Source organism: Microcebus murinus, chromosome 6, assembly GCF_040939455.1.
Source record: "Microcebus murinus isolate Inina chromosome 6, M.murinus_Inina_mat1.0, whole genome shotgun sequence".
Taxonomy (NCBI): Eukaryota; Metazoa; Chordata; class Mammalia; order Primates; family Cheirogaleidae; genus Microcebus; species Microcebus murinus.
The window spans coordinates 13,360,024-13,383,205 of record NC_134109.1 but is presented as its reverse complement, the minus strand read 5'-3'; the positions used below and the strand labels follow the sequence as shown (position 1 = coordinate 13,383,205).

Below are 23,182 nucleotides of genomic sequence, written 5' to 3'. Positions count from 1 at the left end.
GCATGGTTTCATCCGCTGTTGTGCATGGCATATTCCATTCATTTGTTGGCAAACACTCATGAGAAAATGACAGCGCCTCAGTTTCCTCATCAGTATAACAGGAATAATAACAATGTGCACCTCCCTGTTGGGGTTGTGATAGGTAATAATAATAATAATAGCTCTCAACTAGCAAGTTTTATTCTATGCCAGGCATCATGCTAAAAGCATTTACATTCATTAATGGATGAGGAAACTGAGGCATATCAGGTTAAGAAACTTGCCCAAGTCCACATACCTAGTAGGTGACTGGGGTAGAACTTGAATCTACATCGGCGGCTGTCAAAGCCCGTGGTTCATAGATGTCGGCTAAACTAGACTCTGAGTCTAAATGGTATATCACGGTCTTGCCTGGTGTCTCCTGGCTCACACCTTCTTTCCTCTTCTGCACCTTCTCATGGGCCATGTTCCTAAACCTGGGGTGCTAACCACCCTTTGCACCTTGCACGTCTGGGGAAGGGACATGTGGCCCTCCCCTCTGGCCCTTCTGCCTCCTGTTTCCCCAGCGGCTACCTGAATCGATGGTGCTGGGCCTCCGTGGAGCACGGGGAGGTGAGGCCCGCCTGCGAAGGTTGACTCTCTGGGCCAGACTCCAGGGACCCAGACTGACCCAGACTTGCCCTGCTGGCTAGCCCCGTCGCTGAGAATCCGACAGGGTAAACCAGCCCTAGAAATGTCCGATTCTCTCCCCTGGGGCTAGGAGCGGAGGTGGCCCTCCAACAACAGGCCTCTGCAGTAACTAAACCGCCTGCTAAGCCGGCAAGCATGGCTCTTTGCTTGTTTGTTCTTATGTGAGGTTGTTCCTTCACTCACTCTGCAGAATGAATTCGTTTTTGTATAAACACACAGCAAATGTGGGTGATATGCCCACCACAGACACCCCTTTCAGGACGTGTGCTCATGGCTGTGCATGCACAGAGTCTCCCATGTAGTCGGTCTCCTGGGTGGACGGTTCTCAAAATTTCTGCAATACCTTCTCCCTCGCAAACATTCATACCCAGGCTGATGGCTCTCCCACTTAGCGCAGGGTCATGAGGGAAGATGAATTATTAAGTCTTCCATTAGCTTAGATGAAAAACAGTACTTGGGAAGTAAATTTCCCGCAGACGGGGTGCGGCCAGTGCTGAATGGAGGGCCGGCCCCAGCGCCACGGGCAGCGCTGGTGCAGACTGTGAGTTGAGGCTCAAAGAATGCGGCTCGCGGGGAGGCAGATTTATGACCGTCAGATGCGCCAATGTCGCTACTAAGAACCGTCTTTAATCCTCATGAGCAACAGATACTCTCGATCCCCGCTGTGTTAAATAAGCAGATACAAGACTAATGACGGTGTGCTGAACATGACTCACTGGGCATAATAATAGACCCATAAGTCACTGTCGAGAGGGTGTTGGCTTGCATTTGATGGGGTTTATAGTAATGACTTTTGTCCTGACAATAAAATCATCGTAAATGCATATACCGCTCTTCAGTTGACCAAATTCTCTCTTCCCTTCTCTCCTTTGGTGCTCACCACGCCCCATGAAATACATCGCATCCCAATTTGTTTTTCCTTTAAAAATGTTGTTATTCTTTGTCCCTTTAATCCACAGTACTTCATGTTCATTGTAGAAGCGTCAGAACATTTATAAAAGTAAAGAGTCAATAAAAATTACCAGTGTCCCGTCACAATGAACCGATATTAACAGTCTAGTGTTTGGCCTTGAAGTCTCTTTCTTCAGTCTTGAGCCTGTGCATGCATTTATGCACTGGACTCATGCTGGAATACCATTTTAGGACTTGCTTTTCTCACTTTTTTATTGTGAACATCTTTCCTTGTTATTAAGTAGTTTTCTATGACATCCTTTTTAATGTCTGCATAAAATTCCATTTTACTAATGTCCCATTGTTTTATTAATATTCTATTATTTGATACCATAAACAATGCTGCAGTGAACAGCCTACCTAAGTTTGTGTACGTAACCATAATTACTTCATCAGGAATACTAGATACTACAAGTGAATTTTTGGCTCCAGTGAAATACACGAATCTCAGATACAAATCACCCTCCAGACAGAACTGTTGTAGTTCCCACTCCCACCGGCAGTAGGTAAGAGAGGTGAGAAGCTATGTCCCCATGGTTCTCGTGCACCTGGACCACCCTCCATTCTCCACGTAGGAAAACTGAGGCTCAGAGAGGTCAAGGGACAAGGCCAAGGTCACACAGCTACGATGTGCCAGCACCTGGGCTGGAATGTAAGTTTCCATAACAGGAATCCAAAATCTGTGTCCTTCATATTCTGCAGGCACCTCAGCGGCAAGCCAGTGTCCTCTCATGTCCCTCTGGCCACTGCTGATTTTAGCCACAGCTTGGGCGGAAGTTCTGAGTCACGACTCTGCCTTCATATGGCATTGTTTTGCTCTGAGGTGACCTGAGTTGGACAAAGTCACGATGGTGTATCCCAAGAGCAGCTGCCCATGTGGCAGCCACCATGGGCATCTGCAGAGCAGGCTGCTGCAGTGCTCGCGTCCCCTGGCCCTGCCTGGCTCACCTGGTTCCCAGCATGACCCCAGGTCTCTCTGCTTCTGCACCTGAGGACATTCTCTGTACCTCCAGAGCCCCGTCTCTGCAAGAGGGGCTGAGAGCCGGCGGATAAATGCCCAGTCTCCCTGTGCTGTGTGTACCCCACGACTCTTTGGAGCATCTGTGTCAAACAGGATGGAGCCCCATTGCCTTTGGAGGGAACTTGCTCACTCACAGTCCTTTCGTGGAATTATTCCCTTTTCTACTCTTCTTGCATTTCCTGGGATCACCTCCCACTGAAATTTTTATGCCCAAGTCCTTGTCATAGGGTCTTTTTTTAGGGAATCCCCAACTAAGATGGTCCCATATCCCTTCCTCCGTCTATGCTCCCTGTATTAGTTAGGGTTTGCTAAGCTGCTGTAACAAACAAGCCACAAGGTGCTTTGCTCCAATACAATAGAAGTTTATGCCTCTCACATAACAGTCCAGGTGGGTCTTCCAGGGTGGGTGCTCTGGGTCCACAGGAAGGTGGATCAGCTTTGCCCAGTCACGAGGGGACCCAGCAGCTCTGCCGTCACATTGTGTGGCTCCTAGGAGGCTCTAGCTGTCAACATTCCAGCTGTCAGGAAAAAGGAAAGAACGCGGAGGTGCATGTGGGACGTGCATGGCCAGGCCCAGAGGTGGCACGTGTCACTTCTGTCACATTCTAGTAGAGAGAACCTTGTCTTGTGGGCACACCTAACTGAGAGGAGGCTGGCCGGCCACCTACCTGGCTGCCCTTCACTGCTGGTGGCAGGGGGAGAAAAGTCACTCTGGTGCATTCTGGTGAACCATTCACAGTCTCTGCCATACCCTTCAAATCGACTGCTTAAAAGAACAGAGCAGGCTAGGCCTGGTGGCTCACACGTGTAATCCCAGCACTTTGGGAGGCTAGGGTGGGAGGATCACTTGAGGCTAGGAGTTCCAGTGAGCTATGATTGTGACACTGTACTCTAGGCCTGGGTGACAGAGTGAGACCCTGTCCCTAAAAAAAAATAGAAAGAAAGAAAACCAACCAGCTAAAACCCTAAATTACTCTTAGTATAAGTTTCGACTTAATCACAAGTACTTGCAATTACTTTATTTTATGATTTGATCTGATTTGATTTGATTTTTTTTGTTGTTTTGTTTTGTTTTGAGACGGAGTCTCGCTCTGTTGCCCAGGCTAGAGTGCCGTGGCATCAGCCTATCTCACAGCAACCTCAGACTCCTGGGCGCAAGCAATCCTCCTGCCTCAGCCTCCTGAGTAGCTGGGACTACAGATATGCGCCACCATGCCCGGCTAATTTTTTCTATATATTTTTAGTTGACCAATTAATTTCTTTCTATTTTTAGTAGAAATGGGGTCTTGCTCTTGCTCAGGCTGGTTTTGAACTCTTGACCTTGAGCGATCCGCCCGCCTTGCCCTCCCAGAGTGCTAGGATTACAGGTGTGAGCCACTGCTCCCGGCCTTGATTTGGTTTGATTTGATTTTTGTAATTTCAGGCAACCGGGGGATTGGGCACCTGCTCTGCAAAGACGAGCTGCTGAGAGCCTCTCTGTCCCTGTCCCACGCCCGCTCAGTGCTCATCACCACCGGGTTCCCCACCCATTTCAATCACGAGCCTCCGGAAGAGACGGACGGCCCACCAGGAGCCATCGCGCTGGCCGCCTTCCTGCAGGCCCTAGAGAAGGAGGTCTCCATGATGGTTGACCAGAGGGCCGTGAACTTGCACCGGAAGCTTGTTGAAGATGCTGTTGAGCAAGGTGAGCAGTGAGGTGGGCTTGGTCCATTTCCCCAAGCAGGCCTTTGTGGACAGAGGCTGGAGGGATCCGTGTTTGCAGTACTTCTGCCGGGCACCCAGCACGGGGCTATGCGCTCGGCACGGAGCGTCATCCTTTGAGCTCACAACAACTCTTTGTCATGAACCATTTATCCCTGTGCTATAGATGAAGAGACTGAGGTTCCAAGGGGCCCAGGTGATTCGCCCAGGTGAGAATGGTGAGCAGGCTCCAAAGGACATGATCCTTCCAATGCACCTGCTGCTCTCCCTGTGCAATGAGGGGGTGGGGAGCGACCTGCCAAGTTCTCTTAACAACCCAGGGCAGCCCTGCGCCACCAGAGCATGGGGATGGGGGGTGGAGTATAGCGTGGTTGAATTCTCAGACAGCCGTGTCCCACCTGGTCCTTCCACATGGGCAGGGATGCACCTGCACCACCCAGGCGGGCATTAGAGCTGTGAGTACTAAAGACACAAGGCTGTGATACACCATCAGTGTGATGAGATCAGCCCTGGGCTCAGTGTGAACAACTGCTCCTCACCTTGCCTCCGTCCTGCAGAAAGTGTTACTCAGGCATGAGCTGGAAGCCTGGTGAATGTCACCTGCTTCCCACCTCCGATCTCTCTGTGTCCCTCAAGATGCATTCCTCAGAGAAGAATTGTTTTCCCTTTAGCATTTAAAAAGGGCTTTAACCTCAGGAAGGAATACCATAAAGCACCCATTATGTGGGCAGCTTCAACAAGTCTGTACTGGCACATACAGAATGCATTTTATCCACAAATCTGTATTGAGCACCTACTATGTGCCAGGCACTATTTTAGGCTCTTGAGATCCATGTATGAACAAAATTAACAGCAAGCCTGCCCTCACACGGCATATCTTCTAGTGGAGTGTGGCCGACAGTAAACACGAGAAACAGGTGCATGGCACGTTAGAAGGAGATGCTGCTGCGGGAAAAGCTGGACCAGGCTCAGGGGATTGGAGATGGGGTGGGGGAGGGGCAGCCATTTTAAACAGGGTGGGCAGGGGGACCTCATTGAGGAGGTGACATTTGAGCCCAGACTTCAAGTTGATGAGGGAGTGAGGCCTGGAATGGCTGAGTGAAGAACGTCCCAGGCTGTGGGCTGTGGCAATGGCCAAGGTCACTGGGTTGCTGTAGAGATGGGGTAGAAGCAGGAGACCGGTCAGGTTATCGAAGGTGGGAGGTGAGAGGACGTGAAGTGGGTCGTGCCACGTGGCACATCCCTTCAGCCCCCGTCGATGTCAGCCGTAGCTGGAGTGGAGTTCTGAGTCACGCCGACCTGACTGGGCCCCACCACAGGCCAGGGCCCTGCGGGGCCTCTCCAAAGCCGGGCGAATCCACTCCACGGCGTGGGGCCAATGGCTTCGGGCACCCTGGGGGACAGGGGCCGCAGGGTAAGTGTCCTGCCTCCTGTCAAGACGCATAGGTCGGCCTGGCATGGTGGCTCACGCCTGTAATCCTAGCACTCTGGGAGGCCGAGGTGGGAAGATCACTCAAGGTCAAGAGTTGGAAACCAGCCTGAGCAAGAGCGAGACCCCATCTCTACTATACATAGAAAGAAATTAACTGGCCAACTACAAATATATAGAGAAAATTAGCTGGGCATGGTGGCGCATGCCTGTAGTCCCAGCTACTTGGGAGGCTGAGGCAGGAGGATCGCTTGAGCCCAGGAGTTTGAGGTTGCTGTGAGCTAGGCTGACGCCACGGCACTCACTCTAGCCTGGGCAACAAAGCAAGACTCTGTCGCAAAAAAAAAAAAAAAAAAGACACACAGGTCCCCGTGAACTGAGACCCCACTCCCTAGAGCAGTGGCCTTGAAAATGCACATTCCCTCCTCTTGTCTGGCCCTCCCTCCAGCCTCGCTGTCCCTGTTCCCTCCCTCCTGCTTCCTGTAGCCATCTCTCAGGACACTGCCTGCGCCAAGTCTCAGGGTAACCCAAACAGATGAAGCCGCAGGTGCAGGTGGGGTGGCTGGAAGGCGCGATGCTGCGGGTGTGCTGCGGGCGGAGTCGGCAAGGTTTCCAGAGGGACTGGATGTGGCTGTGACAGAGGGATCGGGACTTGCTCGAAGGCTTCTGGCCCGGGGAACGGGGAGGACAAGCTGCAGTGGACCGAGGTGGGGCCCTGGGGAGAGCAGTTTGAGGACGACTCAAGAGTCCAAGTTTGCCGCTCGTGCACTGTTGGTGGAGTTGTGAAACGGAGCAGATGCCTCATAAAACAGCACGGCAGCCGCTCAAGAAATCAAAGATGGAAACCACCATATGATCCAGCAATTCCGCTTCTGGATGCACACCCCCAAAACTGAAAGCAGAACCTCAATAGATGTTTTGTCCACTCGTGCTCATAGCAGCATTGTTCGAAAGTGCCAAGAGCTGAAAGCAAACCAAAGGCCCCTCGATAGATGAATGGATAAGTAAAATGTAGTGTGTACATACAAGGGGATATTATTCAGCAGGGAATTCTGACGCGTGCTACAACATGGAAGAACCGTGAGGACATTAGGCTAAGTGAACTAAGCCAGTCGTGAGTCTACTTATCCGAGGTCCCTACACTAGTCAAATGCATAGGAACAGAAAGCAGGATGGTGGTTGCCAGAGGAGGGGGGGAGGGGACCATGGGGGCTGTTGTTTTATGAGTACAGAGGTTCCATTTGGTAAGACGGAAAATGTTTTGTAGAGGGATGGTGGGGATGGTTGCATGACAATGTACTTAGTGCCACTGAACTGCACACATAAAAATGGCTAAAATGATAAATGCTATGTTATGTGTATTTTGCTGCACACACACACATGCACACGCACACACAAGCCAGAGTACAGGTTTGAGCCTAGTAAGTGCCTGTAGACACCCAGGTGGAGGAGTCACGCGGGCAGTGAGTTGCTTGGAGTGAGTTCGGGAGGGCAGTCTGGCCAGGAAGATGGATGGGAGGGCTGTTGGCAGATTGACGGAGCCAGGATGCGGGATGAGATCACTGCGGGAATAAGCGGTGACAGCAAAGGACCTAGGATTGCGTCCCGGAGCTCCCCACGATAAGAGGACCAGGAGGAGGGGTGCAGCCAGCAAGGGAGGTGAGAAGGAGCAGCGGCGAGAGGAACAGCCAGAGACCGAGTCATCATGGTGCAGAGAAAGTCGCCAAGGAGGAAGAGACAGCCAACTGTCAAACGCTGCTCCCCGGCCAAAATCTCATTTCCGTCCATCTTTGGTGGATGCTTTTAGCCGCCCGATTCCAGAAGTAGCTTTGCCCTCTCTGCTCGCCTGGCAGCTGGGCTCGGAGGCCCCACCAGCCTCCACTCGGAATTGGGGCTCGCCCACGCGGGCTCCGAGCCTGGGATTTGCTATCTTGGATTTTGCAGAACTTTTGTAACATTTGGACAAAGAATGTAAAAGCAATTCGGCCTTTCGATGAAAATTATTTCAGTCTTTTCTATAACAGAAGCCCAGGAAAGGTTTTAAAGAAGAAAAGACAGAGCCATTTCTTCCCTGTCTTGAGCATAAACCGACCAAAGATCTTTCTCTGTAGCTCAGAAGCGAGAATGTCATCTTGCTCTGACCCTCCTTTTCCGAGGTTCTTGCGTGTCCTTTCTCACGCCTGCCTCCTGCTTTGGGATACGTCACGTTCCCTGGCCTGGTGGGCTCCCTGGTGCCCTTCTCACTAGTGTCCTAGTTCCTCGATCCAATTTGGAGGCAGCGAGAGAGTCAGCCTCCACTTAGCAGCTCCTCCGTGCGGGCGCCCGGCCAGGGACCCGGCCCGCGTCAGGTCATTGTGCCCTCGAGGCAGTCCGGGGAGGTGGACATCGCTAATGTCCACTTTGCAGAGAGATAACTGAAGCCCGGAGGGTTTGCTCGGCTCGCCCAAGGTCTCATAGCGAGCAAGTGGCGTGACGTTCCCACCCAGCGTTGTCTGGCTAAGTGGAGCCCCCGTTCCTGGGCCACCTGGCTGCCCTGTGCAGCACGGGGAGGGGCTGGGTCTTTCCCCTTGTCATGACTGCCCCCCCCCATGATTCCCTCCCTTGTGGCTTTGCATGTAGGATGTGCTCGGTGAGCATCCCTTCATGGACCGGTTACGTCTCCCGGCCTCTCCCCCTTACACGTGGCGTGGGGCTGGGGAGAGAAGGGAGGGAGCACTTGAGGGCACTTTAGGATCCCTGACAGTGAGTCCTGTTCCTCACCTCAGCTCGTCCCTGTCCACCCACTGGGGAGCAGCGACAGCTCCCGAAGGGCTCAGGGGCGGCAACATGGTGGAGAAGCTGGGGGGGGTCAGCTGTCTGGCAGCTGCATTCACAGGCAGACGCGTGGCTTAAGACGGACGCCGTGGCTGTGCTCACCCTCGCGTGAGGGGCGCTATGGGCTGGCGATGGAGATTGTGGGGGTGGCTGAAGTGCCACCAAGACAACCCCCTGGCACACTCCTGGGCCACAGAGCTGTCTGGGAGCTCCTGCAGGACCATAAGTGACGGGCCCAGGATCACCTGCCCCGGTCTGTCTGCATGGAGAAGCCTTCGCCCTAGGACAGTGAATACAGCAGGATTCTACCCCAACCTGTGGGGTAGATCGGTTAATGAAATCCAAGTTCATTTTAGCTTATTTTGGGATTTTTGAGTATTTCCCACATATTCTATAATAATATGTATTATTTTGACAATTAGGAAAGGTGCCATTTTTAAGAGTCAAGTTTATGTTCAAAATCACTCCGATACAGGTAGCTAACCCAAGGCCCAGACTGTGGGAATTTCCCTTGGTTGTTCTTGAACTTCCCCGAAAGTGTGTAGGGAGGTGGGGAATGGGGCTGACACATGGGTGGCCTTGCCCAGATTGTTTGGTATCTCTGAGCCTCAGTTTCCCCTCTCTGTAAAATGTGGGTGATAATGGTTTTTATCACACAGAAGTGTTGTGAAGATTAAATGAGAATGCACGGGCCAACTGCTTAGCAGAGGGCTGGCACCATGACACGAGGCAGTGCATGGTGGCCATGGGCCGGGACAGGCTGCTACATCTGCTACATGTGTGTTATCCACACTTCACATGCAACATGTTTGCTAGCCTGATCCTGCCCCAATCCCTGCCAACCCTGCATTTACTCAGTACCAAAAGGAAACATAAGTAGCCTCTGTGTCAGGGCCACAGCTAATAAAATGTCCTGTGGATGGACCTCATTCAACAGCAGTAGTGATACTCTCCAAAGAACCTTCGGGAAAGCCGACACGAATTCCCAAAATGCAACACAGAGCTGATGCGTCCACTCTTTGTCTTTATGTCCAAGGTGTTCTGAAGGCAGAGATCCCAATACTAACTTACCAAGGTGGATCAGTGGAAGCTGCCCAGGCATTTCTGTGCAAAGACGGGAACCCCAAGTCACCTAGGTATGTATGTCCCGTCCCAGTGTAAGTGGGTGATGGTGGGAAAGCGCAGGGACTCTTAACTCTACCAAGGAAGCTCTGCACAGCCCAGCCCTGCAGAGAGATTAGAGCCATGAACCAAGGAAGGCAGGGGTCTGACGGACCCGACTAACCCATGATGCTGGGCTGGGGGCTTTCAAAGCACACCGGGGAATTCACAGAGCATCTCTGGAAGCAGTGGGTCCCTGGTCAGCAGGGAGAGATGGCATGTCCTTCCAACAGATGGAAGAGATAGAATTATTTTTAAAATTTAAAAAGGCTAGCAGTATCTTGAACTGTGGGTCATGACCCATTGGAGAGTAGTGAAATCATTTCAGTTGTGGGTAACCAGCACCACTGGAAAATGAAATAGAAATACAGTGTCATCGTCTATCTTGTATAGTAATGGCAAGTATCTCTTAGGAAACCGTGTGTGTTTCTTACTGTGTGTATGGTTAAACATTTTTAAAAAATACTTCTTTGCTGTGCACAGGGATGTGTTTCAGATCTTATACTTGGTAGCACAGTGTTTTGCAAACCTTTTTGACAATAACCCACAGTGACACATTTTCTACTGCAAACCAGTACACACCCACAACTGTAATAGAAGTTTCAAAAAAACCATACTGACTCAGTGCAATATACTCTGATATTTTCTATTCTAGTCTGTTTCATTCTAGTCTACTCTGTTCTGTTCTACTTGTCAAAAAAATGCTGATCTGCCCCAATACATTTCATAACTCACTAACGAGTGTCCACTTAGAATTTTAAAATACTGCTGTAATAGGCCTTGAGGGCATAGCTATATGACAGCTCCCAGCAGAATCTGCTCTTCATAATGAGGCCCTTCAGTCACCAAGGGAAAGTTCGACTGTGGATGCGACATGCTATTTAAAGCTGCAAGAACCCATGCGGTGCATATTAGAATGTTTATATTCCTCCAGCGGTTGGCATACAACCATTAGCAGCTCTGGCTCCTGAGGGAGAAAATGGAAATCCTCTTAGGTGGGACCCCCCCCCCAATGCCAGGTAATGCAGGTGTTGCTCTGTTTGCTGAGTGCAGCCAAGTGAGCTGGACCTGCTCACTTTGGGAAGAGAGGGTTCTGTTCACCTTGGAGCAGGTGAGTTAGCTCTTCCCGGGGAGCAGCCTTCCCAGGCTGATTCTTTCCCACCGTAGCTACATGGAGCCTTCTGGACTAAACATTCGGTAGACCTCCTCAGTGTGTGCAATGGCATCCTCCCTGGGGGAGGTCCAGAAGCAATGCTCTCCCTCCAGAACGGAGGGCACAGTGCTCTTGACCGTAGCTCTGGATCTAACTGCCTGTTCATCACTGCCGGTGTAGGTCTAGAGGAAATGCAGTGCCAAAGCTGCTTCCTCCTGCTAATTCTGCTTCTCAGCGTCTGCCTTCTCCTGCGCTGGATGGACATGTAGCCCAGGGGTACATGCTAAGACCCGCTCAGTGGGCTACCCATTGGAGGCATACGTGATGCCACCACATTCCAGCACAAAGGATGTGGACGGGCATGTAAATTTTATTTTTAAAAAACATTTATGGAAGAAGCACTCACAGTTAAGTTTTTCTTATTATGGCAAAATATGCATAACACAAAATTTACCATCTTAACCGTTATTAAGTGTACAGTTCAGTGGCATTAAGTCCATTCACACTGCTGTGCAAACATCACCACCATCCATCTCCGGAACTCTTTCCATCTTGCAAAACCAAAACTCTGTACCGATTAAACACTAACTCCCCATTTCCTCCTCAGCCCAGCCCCTGGAAACCACCATTCTATTTTCTGCCTCTATGAGTTTGACTACTCCAGGTACCCTCATATAAGTGGAGTCATATAGTGTTTGTCCTATCGTGACTGGCTTATTTCATTTAGCACAACCTCATCAAGATTCATCCATGTTGTAGCATGTATCAGAATTTCATTCTTTTTTAAGGCTGAATGATATTCCCTTGTATGTATGGAGCACACTATGTTTATCCATTCATCTGTCCCTGGGCACTGGCTCGCTTCCACCTCTTAGCTATTACGAATAATGCTGCTGTGAGCATGGGTGGACGGATACCTCCTGGAGTCTTTCACTACTTTTGCACATGTACCTAGAGGTGGAATAGGTGGATCGAATTGTTTGAGGAATGGCCATGCTATTTTCCATAGCAGAGTTTAGATTTTGTAGAACTCTGTCGTGGGGGGATTGAGAGAGATATAAAAGTGTAATTTTCATGTTCTCAAATTGGATTATCAAAATGATATTCCTGCTAAATCATAATAGCAACGGCAGCCACAACACTTGCTGAGCGCCACTTGCTGAGCGCCAAATAGGTGCGGGCTCTAGGACACGCAGCTCCTGTGCAGTTTCTCATTTAACCCTTTCGGCACTGTGCGAGGTGGGTGCTGCAGTTACATCCCCTTACAGGTGCAGAAAATGAAGGTTAGAAAGGTTGAGCGACTTGCCCAAGGCCAGTGGCAGGAGGCCCTGGAATTGGAACCCACGTTCTGAGCACCATGTCGACTGTGGCCCTTACTCCTCCGTTTCTGTGTAAGTTTATTTTGTGTTAGATTCATTCATTTTCTGTTTCCATTCCTTTTCCGTCTGTTTCATGTCTATAAACCAAACAAGATCCTGGAAGGGCCCAGTGGTGCACCCAGGGCAGCGACGCTCACGGGAGCTGGCTGCTCCGCTGGACAGAGGGGATCTGGGTGGCCGCCAGCAGCGTCCCCGTCCTCCACAGCAGCCCTGAGCGCCGGCCTCCCTGCCCACAGCCTCTGACTCTCGTACAGAAATTACTAAGGACCCGATGCTCTTTCTTAAAATGATCTGATAGACAGGCGCTGGCGCAGCGTAGGTGTTCGGTCAAGTTCTGTAGGAGAGAAGGAATCAAAGAAAAAACAACATGCGTGGCCTTCACACAAACACACGGGGACATGACCCAACACGTACTCCCCATAAGGACCCTACTGCGCTTGCTTCCTGGCAGGTTCGACCACCTGGTGGCCATCGAGCGCGCGGGCAGAGCTGCCGACGGCGGCTACTACAATGCCAGGAAGGTGAACATCCAGCACTTAGTGGACCCCATCGACGATCTTTTTCTTGCCGCAAAGAAGATTCCTGGAATCTCGTCAACGGGTAAGTAAGGAGGGCGGGAACACTGAGCACGACCAAGAACCTGTCACTGCCACGTGCCTTTTTACTGACTGTTGAACACGTGACCAGGAAGGGTGACACGGGGAGGGACCGAGGTTTTCCACCCCAAAGAAAATCCATGTTTATTATGGTCAGTATAGACACGAATATCGCCACCATTTGGAAATCTAACATTCCCACAAGCAAGGAAGGGAAATGACACTTAATCGAGCACGTTCTATTTGCCTGACTCTACAGTATTAATAATAAAACTAATAATATCAATGGTAAAATTAAGGCACACATGTTATTTTGGTCACATAGGATGCAATGGACCATGTATACTGTGTGTCGTTTTATGAAGCATGTTAATTTTTAAATCTATCAAATATATGATTAGTGTAGTATTTCAATTGTTAATAACATAACAATGTGATAATTTGCGTTTGTAAGGAACTTTATAATTTTCCAAGAGGTTTCACATTCATTGTATTATATAAGCCCCTTTAAAACTGCAGGGGGGAGGTGGGGAAGGCAGCAGACAGTCCAACACTGAGGCCTGGGAGGTTTTCTGGGGTGCTCATTAGCTCATTGGCAACGCTGGTGGCTTTAGGAGGACATTGCAGACTCCTGCAGCCTGTTATCATGGAATTGCGCCCTTATGGATTTCTGAAAGGCTTAGTGGAACCCCCAGGGAGAACCAACTTTCCTCCCCCTGGGGACAGGTCTCAGCCGGGGGTAATTAGGGCCCGTCTGGCATCTGCGTCTATTTGTTCTCTCCAGTCGAACACTTCAGTTGTTTCCCAGACTCATTAGTCCTCTTGGCTTTTGAGGTTTTGAGGAGACAATGAAAGCCTTCTCAGCTGCTTAGAAAATTTCTGCAAATCGCCCTGGCCTTTCCCAGAAGGGGCGGTGGGTGTGGCACACACTGTGCCTTCCAGCTTCCTGTCACTCCTGCTGGCCAGGCGGGGATGGAGGCTTGTTGGGGGCAGTTCCCAGGGTGGAGAAGGAAGCCGTCTCCCTGCCTAAAGGAGCAAACAGGACCCGAAGCAGCTGCTGGAGCAAGCCCACCCCCACCCCAAATGGGGCCCCCATCTGTGCGGTGACGCCCCTGGGACCCCCAGGCACCACCCGCCCCAGGGACGCACCAGCTCTGCACCGTGAGGACGACACCATGGACAGGATGGATGTGAGGCACAAACGAGATGAAATTCTTAAAATGCTAAAAAAAAAAAAAAAAAAGACAGATATAGACAAAATACCAATCAATGTAAGGCAGTGGCATTCTTCTCCTTCATTCAATGACCTGTCAATAGATCTAGAAAACTGTTCTGGAAAAATCATCAGGTGTGAATCTAAGGTGTTTGGTCATTCACAGTTGTCTGATTCTTTTGGCCAAATCCAGTCCCTGATACTTAGGGGGGTCAGTTCTATTTCCCCCTTCACCATCCCACGATGAGCGCCAGCCTCTGAGGTCACCCTCCACAGAGCCCAAGCCTTGATAGAGGCAGACACAAAAGCAGTGACACCCCTGCCTGCAGGCTTGGGAGGTCCAGCCCTCTGCCCTTGAGGGACTCAGACACACGTGTTGCATTGAAGGTTATTGAGACGGCTGCAGGCATCTTCTAGGTGTAGATTCAGTTGACCTTCTACTCTACAGAATCCTCCAGAAATACCTGGACACAGGACCAAACAGTGTCCCTTAGACCTCAAGCATCTTTTCAAAGTACGTAGACTACAGAGCTTGTTAGATTTTTTAAAAAATCTTATTCCTGCAAGAGTAGAGGTACTCGTTAATTATTTTTAGCCGATCCACCTCTCTTGAACACCATTCATTTCACCAGCAAATGAAATTATTTCTAACATGTATTATTCCAGCACTCAGTTATTATGCTAATTAACAAATCCTCTGGGCCGGGCGTGGTGGCTGATGCCTGTAATCCTAGCACTCTGGGAGGCCGAGGCCGGAGGATCGCTGAAGGTCAGGAGTTTGAAACTAGCCTGAGCAAGAGTGAGACCCTGTCTCTACTAAAAATAGAAAGAAATTAATTGACCAACTAAAAATATATAGAAAAAATTAGCTGGGCATGGTGGTGCATGCCTGTAGTCCCAGCTACTCGGGAGGCTGAGGCAGGAGGACCACTTGAGCCCAGGAGACTGAGGTTGCTGTGAGCTAGGCTGACAGCACGGCACTCTAGCCCGGGCAACAAAGTGAGGTTCTGTCACAAAACAAAAAACAAATCTTCTGGAGCTAATTATCAGTTGGGCCTGTAGACTAGGGTCTCTTTCAAAGGCTAACCCTGCGGTCCCCAACCCCAGGGCCACAGACTGGTACCAGTCCCATTAGGAACTGAGCCGCACAGCAGGAGGTGAGCAGCAGGTGAGCAGCAGGTGAGCAGCCGCTCCCCATCACTCACATCACCGCCTGAGCCCCGCCTCCTGTCACATCAGTGGCGGCGTTAGATTCTCATAAGAGCCCGACCCCTACGGCAAGCTGCGCATGTGCGGGATCTAGGTTGCCCTCTCCTAATAAGAATCTAATGGCCCCCTGTCCATGGGAAAATTGTCTTCCATGAAACCGGTCCCTGCTGCCCAAAAGGGCGGGGCCTGCCATGGTAAGCCCCCACGGCTGGGAGTGTGTGTTCCTGATCGGGGTGTTTCACGTGTCAGCCAGGCATCCCCTCTGGTGTAGACTGAAATTCCCTAACACGCATATGCTTCACACTCTTTAATCAGAAGCCTTTAAAGTAAATCCAGGGCTGGCTTTGACTATCTGCCCCAGTTCCCCTCTGCCAGTGGACTGTCGCCCAGCCACTCTAACAGGGCTCGGCGCGGGAGCCACCTGAAGGGAGGGCCTGAGCGCCACCCACCCGCAACGCCGAGGGCCTGGCACCAGCAGCGCGGAGCACGCTCGTCTGTGACCGAGGCCGCGCCCAGAGGGAGACGTGCTCACACGCTGGCGAGTCTCAGACTCTGACTTATCTTAACTAGAGAAGTTTCCACCAGGCCTGAAGGGAAAGTACGACGTCTCCTGAAAATATCTCGAGCGCCGACCTCTGTCCCCTCCCAGAGGCTGCCTGCCCCTCAGCCGCCCCGTTTCGCCCTGACCCCGTGCGCTGACGCCATCCCCCTGCCCTACAGGAGTCGGTGATGGCGGCAACGAGCTGGGGATGGGCAAAGTCAAGGCGGCTGTGAAGAGGCACATACGGAATGGGGACGTCATTGCCTGTGACGTGGAGGCTGACTGTGCTGTCGTTGCTGGTGAGTACTCGGATGGCCGCCCCGTCAGGCCCGGCTGCCTGGGACGGGGCCTGGCTCGGGGCCTGACCAGGTCTTCTTTGAGGGTGGTCTGGAGGGCACCAGGGCAGGGAAGGGGTGGGGATGTGGAACAGAAGCAACATTTGAAGCAATAATGACTGAGAATTTCCCAAAAATTAATGTCAGACACAAAACTGAGAAGCTCAGAGAGCACTAAGCAGGATAAATGCCAAAAAGGCTATACCTTTTGTAGTTCGGCATAACATATTCAAACTTCAGAAAATCAAAGATAAAGGAAAAAGTCTGAAGGGAGCCAGAAGGAAAAAACCACCTTACCTATGGAGCAACACAAGTAAAAATTACATTCATGGCCGGGCGCGGTAGCTCACGCCTGTAATCCTAGCACTCTGGGAGGCCGAGGCGGGCGGATTGCTCGAGGTTAGGAGTTTAAAACCAACCTGAGCAAGAGCGAGACCCCGTCTCTACTATAAATAGAAAGAAATTAATTGGCCAACTAATATATATAGAAAAAATTAACCGGGCATGGTGGCACATGCCTGTAGTCCCAGCTACTTGGGAGGCTGAGGCAGGAGGATCACTTGAGCCCAGGAGTTTGAGGTTGCTGTGAGCTAGGCTGATGCCACAGCACTCACTCTAGCCTGGGCAACAAAGGGAGACTCTGTCTCAAAAAAAAGAAAAATTACATTCGTTCAACTTCTCTTTAAAAACAATATAAGCAAGAAGAGAGGAGACTGAAATATTTAAAGTGTCGAGAAGTAAAAACCACCCTAGAATTCTGTGTCCTTCGAAATTCCTTCAAAAATGAAGAAGACTTCCTCACACAAACAAAAATTGAGAGAATTCATTGCTTGCAGACCTGCCTCACAATAAATGTTAAGGGTTCTTCAGAGAGAAGGAAAATAGATAGGCCAGAAACACAAATCTATATAAAGAAGAATATCAGTGAATAAAATAAATGAAGGTAAAATAAAAACTTTTATATTTCTTATTCTTGATCTAACAGATAACATTTTGTTCAAAATAATAGTAGCAACAGTGTATTTCATTATATATGCTATGTGTATATATGAGGGTTGTCTAGAAAGTATCCAGCCATTGTTAAAATAACAAGAATGGTTACATGGTTGGATACTTTCTGGACAGCCCTTTTGTATATGCTTATGAATATTTATGTATATGTGAAATGAATGACAGCAATTATACGAGGGATGGGAAGGCGAAATTAGGAATATTGTGTTATTATAAGGTGCTGTGCTACCCATGAAGTGGTATAGTGTTATTTGAAAGTAGACCTGGATTTGTTGTAAATGTATATTGTAAACTCTAGGGCATTCTCTAAAAAAAATTTTTAAGTACAATTGATATGCTAACAAAGGAGAGAAAATAGAATCCATATAAAATAGTCAATTAAGACCACAAAAGGCAGAAAAGTTGTGGAAGACAACAATGGAACAAAGAACAAACACAAATATAAAACAGTAACAAATATGGTAGATATTAATCCAGCTATATCAATAATCACCTTAAATGTCAATGGTCTAAATACACCAATCAAAAGGCAGAGATTGTCAGAGTGGATCAAAAAACAAGACTGAACTATACATTGTCTACAAGAAATCTGCTTTAGTGGTCTTTATATTTGGACATGTTAACAGTAAAGAGACGGAGAAAGATATACCATGTTAACATTAATCAAAAGAAAGCAAAAGTAGCTATTTTAATTTCAGACAGAACAGACTTCAGAACAAGGAAAGCTATGAGGGATAAAGATGGGTGTTATATAATGATAAGGGGTCAACATTCAAAGAAAACATAGCAATTCTTAATGTGTGTGTACCTAACAAGAGACTGTCAAAATACATTAGGTAAAAACTGATATAATTGCAAGGAAAAATAAGCAAATCCACTATTACAGTTGGAAACTTTAACATTCCTGTATCAAAAATGGACAAATCCAGAAATGGACAAAATATCAGCAAAGACATAGTTGAATTCAACAATACCATCAATCAACTATATATAATAGACATCCATAGATTACCCCACTCAACAACGGCAAATTGCACATTCTTCTCAAGTTCATATGGAACATTTACGGAGAGAGACTGCATTCTGGTCCATAAGAAACACTTTAACAGATTTAAAAGAGTAGAAATCATACCATGTCTGTTCTCAGACCACAGTGGTATTAGAAATCAGTAATAGAAAGATAGCTGGAAAAAAAATCCCCAAATAATTAGAGATTAAACAACACACTTCTAAATAACACATGGGTCAAAGAACCAATCTCAAGAGAAATTTTAAAATATATATATATATATATATATATATATATATATATATATATATATATATTTTGAGATAGAGTCTCAGTTTGTTGCCCAGGCTAGAGTGAGTGCTGTGGTGTCAGCCTAGCTCACAGCAACCTCAAACTCCTGGGCTCAAGCAATCCTGCTGCCTCAGCCTCCTGAGTAGCTGGGACTACAGGCATGCGCCACCATGCCCAGCTGATTTTTTCTATACATATTAGTTGGCCAATTAATTTCTTTCTATGTATAGTAGAGACGGGATCTCACTCTTGCTCAGGCTGATTTCAAACTCCTGACCTTGAGCAATCCGCCTGCCTCAGCCTCCCAGAGTGCTGGGATTACAGGCATGAGCCACCACGCCCGACCTAAAATATTTTAAACGAAATGAAAATACAACTTAGAAAAATTTGTGGGATGTCATGAAAGCAGAGCTTAGAAGGAAATTTATTGCATTGAACACATATATGTAGTATAAGAGCCATATCATGACTATAAGATTAATGGTAGCTATAAGGCCCACTCAAACATCTCTGAGTGTCTACTTTTTTAATTGAAAAGATGATATAGCAGCAATACTATAGACATTATTAAAAGGCAGGTAGTGAAGGGTGATGGACAGGGGCAGAAATACCATCATCCCCGCTTAATACCGTGGGCATTTTTAGTTTTGCATGTCAGCTTCATCCTCAATACATACCGATTTTATATCATTTCTACTCAGTAAACATGCATTTTAACATGCTGTTCCTTACTATTACTTCCACACATGATTTTATTTTCCACACATTGCACATTTGCATGGAGGTTGAATGTAGGCACTGGAGCTGTACCACAATGTGAGTGCACTTAGCACTACGGAACTGTACACTTAAAAATGGTTAAGATGGTAAATTCTGTTGTGTTTTTTGCCACAATTAAAAAAATGTTTTTAGAGAGCCAAGGTCTTGCTATGTTGCTCAGGCTGGTCTTGAACTCCTGGGCTCAAGTGATCCTTCTGCCTCAGCCTCCCAAGTAGCTGGGATTACAGGTGTGCACCACTGCACCAAGCTGTATTAATTTTTTTTTTTAAGAGTACGAGCTCTATAGGCAGCAGCCTTGTGGTAGACGTCTCAGGTCTACCACTTACTAGCTGTGTGACCTCAGGCAAGTTACTTAACCCCTCTGTGTCTGTCTCCCAGTTTTCAAATGGAGATAATAATAATACTTAACACCTCACAGGCTTGTTATAAGGATGTCAGGAGCTAGTCCATGTAAAGCATTTACATTAACACCACACATTGTAAGTATTCAATGAAAGGTGGTACTCTACCCATGGAATATCAGATGCTGTTGATGATAAAAATTACCATTAATTTATATACCACTAAGTAAGGAAAACACAGCCAATTATAACTGTAAGATACTATTAATTGTAAGACATATCTCGATATCAGAGATGTAAATGTAACAAAAATACATCTTAAAATCAATGAAATATGGTATTAATATTATTATCATATGGTCTTCACTCACCATATTTTAATATGTGCTTTGTATTTTCAAGCTATATGTCTTTGTTGGTTTTTTTTTTTATCAGAATTTTCCCCACTCCTCTACCCCTTCTCTGGCAAAATCCTACCCAGCCTACAGGCCCCTATTAAATGACCCCTTTTCTGTGAATCTTTCTTAAACCAGTCAGAATATTGACCCCTCTCAGCCTGAGAAACACAGTGAGACTCCATCTCTACAAAAAATTTTAAAAATTAGCCAGGCATGGTTGCACGCACCTGTAATCCCAGCTACTCAGGAGGCTGAGGTGGGAGGATCGCTTGAGGTCAGGAGTTCAAGACCAGCCTGAGCAAGAGTCAGACCCCGTCTCTACTAAAAATAGAAAAAGTAGTGCTAGAGCCCAGAAGGCCCTTCATCAATTCTTCTTCACCTGAATGGAGAACTCAAGCAGGTTTCAGGGGGCTCCAGAACCGGGGTGAAGCCCTGTGGGCCAGGCTGGTAGAAGAGGAGGGAAGCCTGAGGCGGACTTAGGAGCGACCTTCAAGCACATGAAAAGGTGACACAGCGCAGCCCTCTGGGGACAGGCTTCCATGCAGAGTGAGGGAGGCAGGTCTTTAGCCAAGAAAAAGACTTCTCAATGTGGAGAGTCTGGAAGGGGTTTCTCGGTGGCTGTCTGAACCTCCTTCCCTGGTGGTAACTAGCAGTGTGTAACGAAAGCCTAGAGCCATGGTTCTCAGCCTCCAGCTCACAGCAGACGCACCCAGAGTTGGTTAACGCTCAGCCTCGCCCTCCGGTCCTCTCCTGCTGAGTTGTGGATTCAGCAGGTCTGGGCTCTAGCAAGCTCCTGGGTGATACTGGTGCCACTGGTCTAGGACCCTTCCTGGAGATCGTTCTGGGGCCTGCAGACAGGCTGATGGACGCGTGGCCGTCCCTGTCCTAAGACGGAATCTTTGTGTTGTCAGGTGTCTCCAACTGGGGAGGCTATGCCCTGGCCTGTGCTCTCTACGTCCTGAACTCATGTGAGGTCCACGGACGCTACCTGAGGAAGGCAGTTGGACCCTCCAGAGCACCTGAGGATCAGAGCTGGACTCGGGCCCTCCCATCGGTCACTAAGGTAACATGCCCCAGCAGGCCACTCACACGGAAGCAACGTTTCCCCTGCATGAGCCATCAGGCCAGCACCATGCTGCCCTTCAAAAGCCAGAGGCAGAGCCCGCCTTGAAGCCAAGTTCTCCTAGTTGGAGTGGGTGACCTTTGACCTACAGTGACCCTGAATCATGTGGAGGGCCTGAGACGAGGGACCATTTTCCTTGTAGTTTGACTTCAGGCAAGTTGCTTAACCTCTCTGAGCCTCGTTTTCTCCATCTGTAGAATGGGGGCCGTCAGCATTGCTGTTGGACGAACTGAACGCCTGACCCAGGCTGGGCACCTCATGGTGGCAGGAGCCCTGTCGCCCCGCTCCAGGCAGTTTACCGCCCGGTGAAGGCACTGAAACCTCGGGGGCGAGACAATTAGCCACCCTCAGGAAGGTGCCACGGGGGCCAGGCAGGGTGGGAAGAGGACTCTGCAGGCCGGAGGCTGGAGGAATAAGCCGGGTGGGGGAGAGCAATCCCGGCGGGAGGGATGGCGGGAACAGAGTCGGGGAGACAGGACAAGCTCAGTGCTGGTCGGGGGAGGCGGCTCTCCGGGAAAGTGCAGGAGGCAGCGGTGTGATAGAAGCAGAGGAGGGCCGTGAGCCCCGAATTCACAAGGAGGGTCCACAGTCCTCCTGAAGCAGTTTGCAAAATTCTTCCCGTTCGTGCATTTTTCTGGGCAAGAGTCTGTGGTTTCATCAGATTCTCCAAGTAGTCTGGGGCCATTAAACATCCCTGGGAAGAGGCAGATCGCGTTAGCCGGGTCCGGGAAGACCATGACTTTCTTGCTGAGGATTCTGTTGGAAACTTGAGAGGCGACAGGGAGCCACTCGAGGCCCTTGAACGAAGGCATGGGGGCCGGGCCGCCGGCCTTTGTCCGAGCTGCTCCGACTGTGCAGACGCGGCTCCCGGAAGCCTTGTGTGCGGTTCTAGGCACACGCGTCGCCAGGTGCAGAGGCAGGGTGTCCAGCACGCCCGTCTAACTTAGGCACACTCACAGATGCGCGTGGGGCCAGCCCCAGTGCCCCGGCCTCGGTTTCCACAGCCCTCATGCAGCAGGCCCTGCCCCCAACACTGATTCCGGACTAGCCCGGTGCCTCATCAGGTGCTCACTGAGGGCTGGGGACCTGCCCCGCCCAGTGGGCCAGACCTGCGGGACAGAGATCGCATCTGTCTCGGGGACACAGAGGATGCATCTGTCTCTAACAGGGAATTTTCCAGGGTAATTTGGACCATGGGAAAATGAAGCCAAAGCTCCGACTTCACATCTAAATCCTGGCTCCGATGTGACTTCCCCTGTGAGCAGACAGCAGGGCTCAGGATTGGAGGGCTGGTGTCTAGGGTGGTGGGGAGAAGGGAAGGCCACCTCCCTAGGCTCCTGAGCACGGAGAGAGCCTGAGACGGGTGGGCGGTGGTTCCAGGTCCTCCAGCCACACCCTGGAGCCGTGCAGCCACCGCGGCCGGAGTCCCTCGCTGCCTCTTTTCTGTCCTTCTCTTCTGTTCCCTTTCTCCTTCTGCTGGTCTCTCCCTGTCTGTTTCTCTGTCTCTTTCCCTTTCCTGCCCCGGCCTCTGCTTCTCTCCAGCACCTCCCAGATTAGTGGTGCTGTGCCCATTTTACAGATGACGGAGCCGGTGCTGTGGGGCGTGGGGGCTTGCCAGAGACCACCCCCAAGAGGCAGAGCTGAGCGCCCAGTCCGGGTTTCTCTGACTCCATACTCGGGGCTTTTCCCAACATAGCCGACAAGTTTTCCACTTCCTGGTCTCGCCAGGGTGCCAAGGGGAGGGAGGAGCTCAGGCAGGGAGTGACATTTTGGGAGGGAAACAGTCAGCCCTAGAGGGGCCCAGAGGGCTTTGTACTTCCTGGATCTGCACTGGAAAAAAACATGCAGTGGCTGCCCCACACATGATTCCTGATTCACACGGACACAAAAGAATGAGCTCAGACAAACAAATTCACGCAGCCCGACACGCACCCTCCGGAGACGGAAAATTCTCCTTTTACATTTCGACCCAGTCCTTCATAAATATATTAATAATGCACAGCCCTTATAAAGAAAATAAAAGGGGGTGTTTTTAAAGCAAAAGTACAAACACATGT

General features: G+C 49.5%; 1 protein-coding gene across 3 annotated transcripts in view; it reads left to right on the top strand.

Moving 5' to 3' along the window:
* DGLUCY (D-glutamate cyclase) overlaps positions 1-23,182 on the top strand; it is a 76,098-nt gene that overhangs the window by 44,707 nt on the left and 8,209 nt on the right. For 2 of the 3 annotated variants that reach the window (XM_012773944.3, XM_076003773.1), the window contains exons 8-12: positions 4,065-4,325; positions 9,622-9,721; positions 12,730-12,878; positions 16,017-16,136; positions 20,914-21,065. In XM_012773944.3, coding sequence (XP_012629398.2) covers positions 4,065-4,325; positions 9,622-9,721; positions 12,730-12,878; positions 16,017-16,136; positions 20,914-21,065 — 782 coding nt within the window. The remainder of the gene's footprint in view (positions 1-4,064; positions 4,326-9,621; positions 9,722-12,729; positions 12,879-16,016; positions 16,137-20,913; positions 21,066-23,182) is intronic. The other variant, XM_076003774.1, reaches the window with a different exon arrangement.